Here is a 12,923-nt window from a genome sequence, read left to right on the forward strand (position 1 = left end):
GTCGTAAATATAATAATCTCGTGGCAAGAAGCCATACTGTCATCGGCATAATGAGAAACTAGATAACCGAATATTACTTTCAATTATGTCGTTCTGTTTTTTATGATCGTTAGACACGTCATTTAAATTGCGCGCCTATTAGTTGACACACGCCCAAAATCCCTATTTGTCTCTCGGGTGGGTTTAACTTAAATAATATAAATTAAAAAAAGTATATACCTAATTACAAAAAATGGTTGTGTAATTGTTTTTATCTCAATTGAAGATTTTTGCTTATTATATGTATCACAAAACACAAATTTACTGGAGAGCAGAAAAGTGTTTCTTTTTTTATTTATTACATTTTATCTTTAAATATTCCATACTAATTCAGAATAAAAACTAAAAATGCAGTATACAAATAAAATCGTACATTTTTGCAAAATACGTAAAGCATTCATTACTATAATATCTTCAGAAATCACAGTCAGTAAGCAACATTTAACAAAAGAAACACGTTTATTTTTTGTAGATTCATAAATTACGATTTTATATTAATTCCAAAACATTTCAAAACGATACGTAAAAAGCAATGTGAATCTATCACAGTTTTAATTTATGTCAGCTGTTTACCCTCATATTCTGACCTACCGTAATAGCATTGGAATTGCGAAATTGTATCGGAAATCGGCGTTAGTCAAACAAAAAGCACTCGCGTATTATCCACAATAATGTCTGTCCTTTGTTCGACACAACAAACATGCGATTCGCAGACGAATAATGACAAAATTAAAATTGCAAAAGCTCAATTAAATCGACAATGGTACGAGGTATAGATAGTTATAATTCGTACGTCATCTCGTCAATAAAAGCATCCAAGAAATGCTTTAAAAATAATTAAAAAAATATATATATATAATCATTACTATTATACAGGCCTGCTGAGAGGAGACGAATTCCCGGGTCCCGTTCTCCTTGAGGGGTCCGACACTGGAAAAATCATTGCAAGAATATATATATAAAAAAAGTAAAAACCGAAGAAATAATACGATTTTATTTAGCTACTCAGTGAAAAATTCGATTGATATTTATTTCCGAAAATTTAAGACGTCTTCTAAAAACAATCTGCAGTAATTGAAAAAATAGACAATATGTGAATAGTTCAGTATGCATTTGTGTCTTGCGTGACGAGAAGCGCATCAGCATAATTCAATATCGACAATCATTCGCCAAATTGTTTGCAGCAAAATGTCACAAGCAATTGCCTTTCGACGAACGCCCGGGTAATTTCGCATAATTCCAATTGTCGTTTGCTACCGCAACTGACGAGTCATACAATAAAAATATTTATCTTGTAGCTTACCTTTTTAAGATACATAGAATTTTGATATAATACATCTTCATCGAAAAAACAAATGCAGAATCCATATAAGGCAATATAACTATTCAAATAAAAATTCAATGCAAATAAATAAAAGAATATTGCTATGACAAAAAATAAATAATATAATTCGTTATGCAAGATCAAATTAATTATAATAATAAAATCTCACAGTCGCGTAATAAAAAAATTAGCATTTTGTAAGTAGGTGTAGTTTCTTACCTATGCATATGAGATACATATGACGCCCCAGACGTTTGCTTGAATAGTTGAATGACTACCATACCACAACTCCACTGCATTTATTTTTGCCATATTGTCATATTATGTGAACGTATGTACATGTGTATGTATATTTAACCGCTTAAAAGCGACATGCGACATCCATTATATTATAGTTTTATACAATGCTGACATTTCAATACAATTATTGCCCATATATTATGTTGTACACATCATATCTTGCATTCATAAAATATTGCTAGTGTTTTTTATTTTTTTGATAGAAAGTAAAAATCTAGTTTGTGTCAAAATATTTCATTGAATATATTTATACCTAATATGTACTATATATAGAATCCATTATTCAAAAAATTAACGTAGAACTATATACTATATCTGGAAAACATTTTTAATAATAAATATTTAAATCGTATGTATTACAAAACTATAAATTTTGCATATAGCCGTATTTTACGCTGTTAAGACCATGTGTCAATACATTTTATAGACAAACAATTATTGTCCTTTTTACTATTAACCTTCTAAATATTAGAAAATAGTTCATGCGAATGTGTATAATCGTAGTTAATTAATACAGTATGGCTGCAATATCTTGTATTTAAGACCAAATGTGTCAAGCATTGCAGTTACTTATTATTTCTTACACACAGTGACTCGTTCAACGCGCATGCGCAAGCATAGTAGAATTATCATACAAACAAATCTTGCCAGTCGCATTCAGAAATAATTTATCAACAATCCTTCCTGCTTATGAATGAAGAATATGAGGACATAAAAATACTATAATTTTATTAAAATCGAAATATTAAAAAAGCAACCACTAACTGAGAAAGTGTTGCTGCCTCCCACCTCCCCCTAGAAAAAACCGAAATAACGTCCCTAGTTTTAAATCAGAATTTCTCGGGTTATACCTCAAATAAAATCTAAAATAGAGTCTCGAATCTATCACGAAAATATTTTTTAAATATGCCATTACAGTGAAATACATTTTCACCGGTAATATAATTTTTTGCAAGTGAAAATATAGTTTATATTGCAAATGCTACTATAATTAAATGATTTCAACTCTTCCATACGTAGTAATATATTACTTTTACATATTTATCATTATTTGTTTACATGCGATGTATAAATGTTACAGTGACTGTATTTTTCACTGAAGTCCAAATATACTTTCACCAGTAGATATAAATTTCCATTAGCGAAAATATATTTTAACTAATAGGCGCTAGTGAAATTATTATATAAACGACCACTGAGTTGCCAACTTTTATTCCCCACCCCCAGAAAAATTGAAATGCCATCACTGGTTCCCCCTTCACACTTTATGAACATATGTTTATAACTACCCTATCAAAAATATTTTTTTATATTTAATTTCAGCTTTACATTAATCAGTTATTTTTATGTCTTAGTGGTATAGAAATTTTGCTTTAAGTATTTTTTGTTCAGTAATTAAATTAAGTGAAAACAGCGCCGGACGGATATTGTGAAATAGCGTTAGTGGCGGGCAATGCTACAAATAAAATGATGTATTTTGATTACGTGCCGATCAACGGAACGCATCCTTCCATTGCGTCGCCAATGATTCCAACTCTCCGCTGCCTCTCCGCCTCGGTGTTGCAAGCGTAACTCCAGTTTCCTACGCTCAAATTAGGTTTTCTTCTTAGAGCGTAAACTTGGATTAATCGATTGAAGTTTTAGCTCTCGAGTCAGTGACAACATTTAAATATATATGGCGTACAAAATATTAAGACTGAACTAATTCACTAAGGTGTATTTTGTAATACCATAGTAAAAAGTCGATTCCAGAGTATACCTCTAAATGCTTATAAAATATAAAATAATCTTATGCCAAATGGAAATGGAGATTTTCTATAAATGACAAACTTAACACGAAATGGGCGATGAGTTTAGCTGGCTCTTACTATTCTAAAATACTACTTTGTAGCCTACTATATCGAAACATGAATTTGCTAACCACATCCTAAATATTCTCAATACTTCATATAGCATTGTGCACTATAAAGTAACTTTGCATGCCGATTAGAAAGCTTTAAATGGTACGTGAACCATTAAACTACTAAATTCCATATAATAGGTAATCCATGGAGCGTTAACCCCAAATTTTATTTATAATCTTAGACTAATTATAAATGTGCTTAGCATAATAAAAGCCCGCATTAACTAAAATATATGTAGGACAATGTAATCCAAAAATACATTTAATAACAATTTTCTGATGAAGTCATCTGATTTTTCAATAGACGCATTTTATAACTATAATCCAATCTTAAATGTTCTTTGATTTAGTAGTATTTTCGTTGGTGTTTTAATAAAATTTCGTTTAAGTCTCTTGAACTTTAAATTTTTAAGCATTCTTAAAAAGCGAATTGTTAAATAATATAAATACAATTTATTAATTTCGATGATGGTTTTACAACTTCACGGGGACAGTTTCGCAGCCATCGGCAGAGAGCTGAATGAAAGATAATATAACAAATATAACAACACAGCCTTCTAATCTAAATGCATAGGTTTCTCCACGATAAACTAGAAAATAAAAACACAAGGTTACTAATTTAAAAAATGTGACTTTAGCAACAAATATAAACTTGTTACATTCAGTTTAATAAATATATTTATAAAATAAGTTACATTATCGTGTATATCATAACATATTCAATTCACAATTTATTAAACGCAATTATAAAATTTAGATAAATATATTAACGATTCACAAATAGAACGGATTAGACACTTTGCAATAATAAGCACACCGTGAGATTTCTCAGAAGCCGGGACTGGCACTTCACGTAACGACAACGACCATTTGTTTCTTCGGAACAACAGCTTTTCATTTGAAAAACTTAAATACTGAGGCAACAACACCCTTACTTGTTCAAACACGATCACAATGCGAAAAGGCAGATGAGACATTATAAAATTTCATTCAAACACAGTTTAATTTTGTTATCCAGATACCACCACATAAAATAAAAAATAATTTCAATTCATTATATCATTATACACATTTACAATAATTATAAATCAACAGCAATATAATCAATTACAACCATTTTGATGGGAATGTGTAAAAAATAGTCTATGAACATTCAATACAAATTGTCTAGTAAAAAATTTAACCATCGTAAACAAGTCACAGCGTAAAAGTCATCGCTTATGTACATATTCATAAATATAATGTCAATGCATAACTGATTCAAAATGAATTTAACATTGTTAAATGAATAATTAAATAACCCTTATCGTATGTTTTTGTAATACTGAGAATATTTTGTCAAAAATAAAATGAAAAACACCGAAAGCGGTGCGATTTTTTTGGGATAATCTTTGTGAACATATTGTAAATAAATCAATTCGAAGAAAAGCTATGTTTACACAGCTTCCAAAAACGCACCGCCCCTCGAAGGCACCTTTCCATAAAAATATTTAAATTGCAATTCATATTTAATATCATATAATTTTGATGAACTGCTTAAAAGAAAACCTAATTAATTTTAAAAATACATAAGATTGCCTTCCATTATTTTAATTTAAAAAAAACTGACATTACTAATTATTATACTATAAATATGTATGTATAAAAACAGTTAATCGTTAGTCATATTAATAAAAAAAAAGGCAGATGAATATCATTTAATAGGAATTGCACAGTGAAAATAAACGAAAATGAAAACATCAATCAACTCGCTTGCTCCGATTTATTCGGTAAGTCTGAAGGTGGTTGATTAGCAAATATCTCTACTGATGCTTTTGATTGTAATTTTGCAGCACGGCGTTTCGCCTCTATTAAAGCTTTCCTTTCTTCGTCCCTCTTTTTGGACAACGCTGATTTTGAAGCCGGAGCAGATTCACATTTAGATTTGATGGATTTTTTAGCATTCGAAGATGGTTTTGATTGTACGTCAGCTCGTTTCTTTGTAGGGATCTGCAAAATGTATAAAAAAAGTCGATTAGAACAAAGAACATCGATCATTTATTTTTAATTTATATAATTTAATAAATCACCATTTTCCAACCAGTACTGCGCATGGAATCGATTTGTTCGAATAAAATTCCAATATCGTCGACTTGAAGATAGACCATATCCCAAAACCCTCGCAAGTCTTCGATGGTGGTGGGAAATTTATTATCAAGCTGGGCGTTTAAATTTTTGAAACACAAACCTGAAAATAAAAAAAATACACATTAAAAATACTGAAAAGATATTTATATCATATATTTAATAAAGACACATTTTTAAGAATTATGTATTTATTTTAGTTACAAAAAATTGTTTTAAGAATATTCGGAATGATTTTAGAATATATTGTTTAAAACATCTAAGTTTTTATAGAATTCATGAAGTTAGATGCAGGTTAAATAATAAGAATCTGATTTATTTGCTTTAGTTGACAAAATTTATTTATCAGTTATTTAAAAAAAATGTTTATAGATGTCTTCATATAAATATGTAAAAATAATAAAATATTTTTATTTATAATGCATGATTTTTAAGATACAACAGCATTATTCTCACACAGAATAATCAATTAACCCTTTGTTGCCAAAATTTTTAGTATTATCATCTAAATTTGATGTATCGCATAATATAAAAATTATGTCTACAGAAGCATTTATCCTACAGCTCATTAAAATGTATCTTATGTTGTCTTCGATGATGGCATCAGATCCAGCAATTCTTGCAAAAGTCGATTTATCGGATTTCGGCAATTAATGGGTTAGTTTTTATAAATTTAAATTTAAAAAATAATTATTATATTTAAATTAGATTAACACAAAAATTAAGTAAAATGTCAGTTGATGACATTCTGCATTCTGGCCGCAACTTAAAGTAAGATGTTTTACTGAAATTCAGCGAGATTAGCTGGCAACCCTTAACAGTATTCCAGTTCCCTGAAGCGGGATTGTAATTTGGTAAATAACTTTTAAAGAATTATAATTAGATAGAAAAAGTTCTAAAAATATTTTTTTTAAATAATTCTGTATGGAAAAAAATTGCAGAAATTTTCTCACAAACTTTACAAAAAAACTCCATAATAGTAAAATTCACATGAAGGATTAAAACTTGGTTGTTTATTTCTATACTTTTTTTCTTATAGATCCAAAAATAAAATATTAGAATTACAAATTTTCTAGCAACTCTGCAAAATATTTTTGAAACGTTTCTGTAAAATTACTTGGTATTTGATACATTGAGATTTTTATAGCAAACCCATCAGAATGGTAGAAACATTATTAAATGACGTTAGCCAATGTACACTTAAGGCCATTGATTGATACATTAGTATGAATGACACTAACCTTCAAATTGTTTCATTTTCTCTGTAGCCAACAACCTTGCTTTGCCAGCAGCGACTCTTAAAAATCCCCTAACTTCTTCGGAAACTTCGGGATTGTCCTAAAACAAACACAACATGTAAATACTTATACATCACAATATATTTCAAGAAAAAGTCCAGTATATAAATCTCACTTGTACTCCATGAAGTTCCAACTCGGCCTTTTCAGCCAACTGTTCTAATTTGAGGGTCTCGACATGACACAACGCCAAAAAATGGTGACCGTCCTCGCACCCCGTCTCCTTTGGTGCGTTTATATGAATAATTTCAGAATTGTTTATTTGGCTAACGTTTGTCTGCGTCGAAGCAGCATTATCGACAATTTGTTTTATCACAGGAATGTTTTCATAAGATTCAATAATTGTTTCGTCTACAATCGGTCTAACGTACTCGACTGATTTATTTACATCGTCGAATTCACTATCAATATCACTAGATACACCAGTCTTTGGAAGTAGATCCCCGTTCGAGGATTTGTTATTATTCAAACTAGATTCGGTTTTTTGTATAGGTATAACGGTTACGACCAATTTTGTCTCATTTTCGTCAGGACAAACTCTATCGACTACGTCCGCGCCCTTTAGCCTGGAACATTCCGTATTAATTCTACTCGCGTTGTCTGCAAATTTGCACAACGGGCTTTTCTTGGGTGACAGCGGTAACTGGGCCCGGAATTCGGCTCTGAGATGACGAAAAACAGGTAAAACACTTTCGTTGTCAACGCAATCATAATTTGAATACATGTTATTGTGAGCAATGCCGTTTTGAATGTTGTTTATATCCTTGTGCGGTGATATTTCGCGCAGCCCATTATCTCCGTTGAACGATTTCCTGTTCATTTGTTTCTTCTGATTAAAGAATCCTTGAGCGAGCGCCCCGGGTCCGTACAGTCTTTCCACTCTTTGTTGAATGAAAGATTTTGAGCACTCCGCCGCCGCGTTCCCATTTGATATTGTCTGATAACTCTTCGAAGAATGATTTTCCGACGAGATTGTCTGACCGTTGGATTTTAAATACGTGATGACGTTTTGCGAACTGATGCTCGTTTCAGACAGACTGGTTTTAAAATATGTATTAGAATTGATCGACTTTGTGGTGTTGTTCGCCATAGTGCTGTTAGGGCAGTTTCGCAGTATAAATGAAGATATATTGCCAATTCTCGCTGGCGATTGCTCTCTTGACTTGCTCAGCTTTTGCCTTAACGTCGAATCATAAGTAGTCAAATTAGAATAACCGTTCACCGAGCAAGCTAAATGCAGGTAACTAGGCTTCTTCGGCTGAGTGTTGTTAAATTGAAAATGATTAGATTGCTTTATTTGCTCGGCGATATCTCGATACACCGGTATATGAGATGTGTTTTCCTCCTCTAATGGACAACTGCGCAGATCTTGCACGACGGGAGCTGTTCTCTCATGAAATTTTGAAGCAAAGTCTCTGTAATGACTGGCTGTCGAAGAGGGCGTCAATATATTGAGACTCCCCGATGTAGTATCTGTAAAATAAAAACAGATATTTAAGAAATTTGAATATTATTAAAATTAAAACCCGAAAGAAGTATCAATTATTTAATTTTATAAATTGAACCAAAATCTGTTAGTATGTATATATATAATATTCACACAAAAAAATTACCATTCCGCAAGCTAATTGATTCTCCCGTATTTTAAGTTATATAAAAATTGTATCTTATTATATAAATGGTATTTTATTTATGAATAACAGTGATAAAAAATAATACATAATAATATAAATAAGGTATAAATAATAAAAAGAAAAAAAACAGAATGAAGAAAAGTTTATTATATGAAAAATAAGCACTAAAAAGAGGCATTGTGAAACTTGTTATGTAATGAAAGTTACTTGTTAAGCAATATTGAGAGGATGAAAATTCTCCCATTATTATTGATTATATACCGAACATTAAATTATAATAATTCATTAATAATAAACCATTACGCATGTTTCAAAATGCTCACTTTCGTTATTCTACAGAAGAAAAGATAAAACACAACAACAAAAATGGCATCCAAAACGAAGATGTCGTGAACGAAGATGTAATGAAGCTGGAACACATTTGCTACTTCAAAATCACACTCCTTAACTGTATATACCTGAGAAATCAGTATTTTCCGCGTCCACGTCCAACGAGCAAGATCCTATCGAATCTACGGACTTGTCCATAGTTTTTACGACCAAGTTCTTTGTCTTCTCAATATTCAAAATGTCATCGTGAGTAACGTTGATTTCATACGCCGACGAAGGTGTTCCTTCCTTGCAACAAATGCCTCTCGATTTTCTATTCGGCGTCAAGTTCGAACAGTCTATCGAGCAAGCGTTCACATCGAAGCTGACAGAGTTTGAAATGGAGGAATGCGAATGTTCACGAGCGGCACCGTTTCTTTGCGATTGATTCGATCCAATTTTATGGGCTTGTTCGCCCTTTACCGCAACATGTTCCTCCTTCGGGATATTAATATCGTTCCCAATTCCGATTACAAGTGTGCTCTGACTTGTCGTAGAACCGTCATATATGGGCTCGGCATAAATAGGTTCCTGTCCGTTACCGCACTTGTTACTCGCTACAGTTTGTCGAGAATTTTTTAATCTTTGGATCTTATTAAAATGATTCTCTAGCTTATCCAATCGCTTCTTACACCTGGATTCGTCGGAAATAAATTCGCAGTTTACAATCACGGGTAAATCTAGCAAATCTGGAGTAGCTCTTCCTTTTAATACGGGCGAACACTCTGCGCTACTGTCCAAGTAAAATTTGCAATACTTCGATGAATGAAAATCGTCGATTGACGAAGCTTCCGATCGTCTAGAATCCAAAAAGGTGTCAAGAGTGAAGAACGACTTTGGTCTGAAGCGTTTCTTTTTAACGGTTTTACTAGACTTGTCAGTCGAATTACTTGAGCAATTGTTCAGGTTAAAATTTGGCGCGTTTACCATAGACTTGGGTCTGGCGTTGCTACCAGACACTTTACGATTATCATTGACCCTGGAGTCGAGACTGAGAGTTTTTCTAAAGCGTTCGTTGAGCTGCGTTAGCAATCGTCTATGTCGTTCAGTTTGCGGTTCGACGGGCAGTGCGAGATAATCAGAATTTACTATATCTTCTTGCAACGGTGATTGAGTTTTGTGAACTGCGAGCAGTAAGACGGGTGAAGAAATTTCTTCGCGATCTGGCAAATCACTGTAGACAAAATTAGGCATCATTATTTATTTTCTGCTTAAATAACAACACCGTCAAACCATTCTTTGTACAAATTACAACAACCGTGCATGTCATTTCATAATACAGTGCTTGTTTATTTCTATACATAGAACCATTATCGTTTTGTATAATAATGTAGAAAGATCCAAAATATTTATGCTATATTATGTTAGATTACTACATGCAAATACTATGTACAACATGTTACATATTTCCATGCTAAAAATACTTATAAATAATAAAAAGTACAGTTTATCAGTCGATCAATTAATCCTAAACGTGTGTATACATTCATTATCCTACATCACGCAGACAGGAAGCAATTTAAAGTACACTGTTTTAAAAAGGTACTATGCAATGAGTGCATTCCTCTGTTCAATGAAACCAAATGGGCGTAGAAAAGTTCACTGAAGCATTACGCTACCATATTGATCATGTAGTAAAAATATCAAGCAAGCATTTAACGATGAATATCAAAGGTAACGTTACTGGGAACACACGAAAAATAAAACAACGAAACGCGCATATGTGCACGTGAATTTTGTTAGTTCGTCACTCTCGATTTAATAATCGTTTTACCTTTTAATCCATTTGAAGAAGAACCCTCCTCTTTTCCTTCTAGCCATTTTTTCTCGCTCTTAGTTAATCCGTAGAAACTATTAACAGTTATATTTTTATATATGTATATGCAAATTTAAAATCTAAACACTGCTGCGAAATGAAATAAACACTAAATAAAAACAACTACTAGTTATTATGAGATGTTTTTTAGTATTCAGTAGTTTTCATTTAATTTTTAGCAATGAAAATATGTTTTGCTAAGAATTGTTGAAACACACGTCACTGGTTAATTGGAGTTAATGTAGAGCAATATAAAATGCCGGTTATGTTTTTTTTTTAGGTGTAAGTATGATATTTTTTATTATATCTGGAAAGATATAAGGTACATCGGAAAAAATATTATATTAGTAAAATTCTTGATACGCGGCTTTCTACATAATACGTTATTTAATTATAAAAATAACAATTTTTTAAAAAAAAACGATCATCATAAATCTGTTTTTAAAATTTGACGTTAAAACGTTGACTAATTAAAGAGTTACGATGTTTTAAAAAAAATAAATTTGTATCCTAATTTTCGCAAATAATCCCCGCCGCACGGCTCGATTTTTAGGAATAATGCCCAGTATTCAATGTGTTAATATTTCGATTTCTTCAAGATTCATAGTATTTTATTAAATTACATATTTTTTCTGGCCAAATTCAAGGGGGGAGAAAATCTCCCACCTGCCCCCCTCCAAATGACTAGCAATAAAATCGTGCCGTTGTAGTGGAAACAGTCGGTTATCTAGCGTTAATATAAAGACTTTTATATAACAATATATCGATTTACAATAAGTGATAATTAAACCAAGCATATCTAAACCGAATTTTGACCAATAAAAGAGCGCAAAAACAATTATCTCTTCTCAGAAGTCAAAAATTCACGTCAAAAGCAATAAAATAGTGTCGGAGCCGTCGCAGTGGGAACGCTCGGTAACGAGCGTTTCCACTGCGACGGCTCCGACACGATTTTTTTTTGCTTTTGACGTGGATTTTTGACTTCTGAGAAGAGATAATTGTTTTTGCGCTCTTTTATTGGTCAAAATTCGGTTTAGATATGCTTGGTTTAATTATCACTTATTGTAAATCGATATATTGTTATATAAAAGTCTTTATATTAACGCTAGATAACCGACTGTTTCCACTACAACGGCACGATTTTATTGCTAGTCATTTGGAGGGGGGCAGGTGGGAGATTTTCTCCCCCCTTGAATTTGGCCAGAAAAAATATGTAATTTAATAAAATACTATGAATCTTGAAGAAATCGAAATATTAACACATTGAATACTGGGCATTATTCCTAAAAATCGAGCCGTGCGGCGGGGATTATTTGCGAAAATTAGGATACAAATTTATTTTTTTTAAAACATCGTAACTCTTTAATTAGTCAACGTTTTAACGTCAAATTTTAAAAACAGATTTATGATGATCGTTTTTTTGTATTCGCAATGATAAAATCAGTAAACGTCAAACTGTGGATCGCGTACCAATAAAATAAAATATAATTTTTAGTTTAGAATAACCAAATATATATATTTTTGAATAAAAACAATAAAGATAATAATAAAATGATGATAAAATACTGTTGTATATAATAAAAACCGAAAATATCTAATTTTGTTACCTATACAATCAATTCAAATTTTTTAACACTTGACGGTCAAGTTACGCAGCGATATTTGCACGACACCCAACTGTCCAATTTCGAACAAACGTAACGTTTTTCTATGGCTGTAATCTTTTATTGTTTATGTATTATTATTTTATATTTGTGTTATAATTTATGTATTATTTTTTTATATAGTATATTTAATATAATTAAAAATTATCAGTGATTCTAAACATTTTATTGCTTTAATATTATATTTACCACTTTTTGTATTTTTACCACACGGTACGCAATTTGTTAAAATAATGAAAAACGCGCACTTACTGTATACTTAGCATCCAATAAAGATTCGAACCACCAATGTGCTTGGATAGTTACACAAATTAAAGTCCTAATTTTTGCAAATAATCCCCGCCGCACGCTCCATTTTTAGGAATAATGCCCGGTATTCAATGTGTTGGTAATTGAAAACATGTTGAGAACAGTTTATTTAATTTGAACAGATCGGGATCATTTCAGGTCTA

The 12,923-nt window shown here is 31.5% G+C and overlaps 1 protein-coding gene across 12 annotated transcripts in view; it reads right to left on the bottom strand.

Annotated features, from left to right (window-relative positions):
* Nucleotides 1–4,180: 4,180 nt before the first annotated feature.
* Nucleotides 4,181–12,923, bottom strand: part of vlc (disks large-associated protein 2) — a 34,770-nt gene continuing 26,027 nt past the window's right edge. For 3 of the 12 annotated variants that reach the window (XM_088181949.1, XM_088181950.1, XM_088181951.1), the window contains exons 2-7: nucleotides 10,766–10,842; nucleotides 9,081–10,165; nucleotides 7,104–8,461; nucleotides 6,932–7,028; nucleotides 5,636–5,793; nucleotides 4,181–5,555 (exon numbers count right to left, since the gene is read on the bottom strand). In XM_088181949.1, the coding sequence (XP_088038075.1) occupies nucleotides 5,310–5,555; nucleotides 5,636–5,793; nucleotides 6,932–7,028; nucleotides 7,104–8,461; nucleotides 9,081–10,165; nucleotides 10,766–10,812 (2,991 nt within the window). In that variant the 5' untranslated portion in view covers nucleotides 10,813–10,842 and the 3' untranslated portion in view covers nucleotides 4,181–5,309. Of the gene's footprint in view, nucleotides 5,556–5,635; nucleotides 5,794–6,931; nucleotides 7,029–7,103; nucleotides 8,462–9,080; nucleotides 10,166–10,765; nucleotides 10,898–12,923 lie in introns of all 12 variants that reach the window. The other 9 variants (XM_088181959.1, XM_088181958.1, XM_088181955.1 and 6 more) reach the window with 5 other exon arrangements.

This window comes from Plectrocnemia conspersa, unplaced genomic scaffold (assembly GCF_051122295.1).
Source record: "Plectrocnemia conspersa isolate PC_06_02 unplaced genomic scaffold, ASM5112229v1 ptg000003l, whole genome shotgun sequence".
NCBI classification, from domain to species: domain Eukaryota; kingdom Metazoa; phylum Arthropoda; class Insecta; order Trichoptera; family Polycentropodidae; genus Plectrocnemia; species Plectrocnemia conspersa.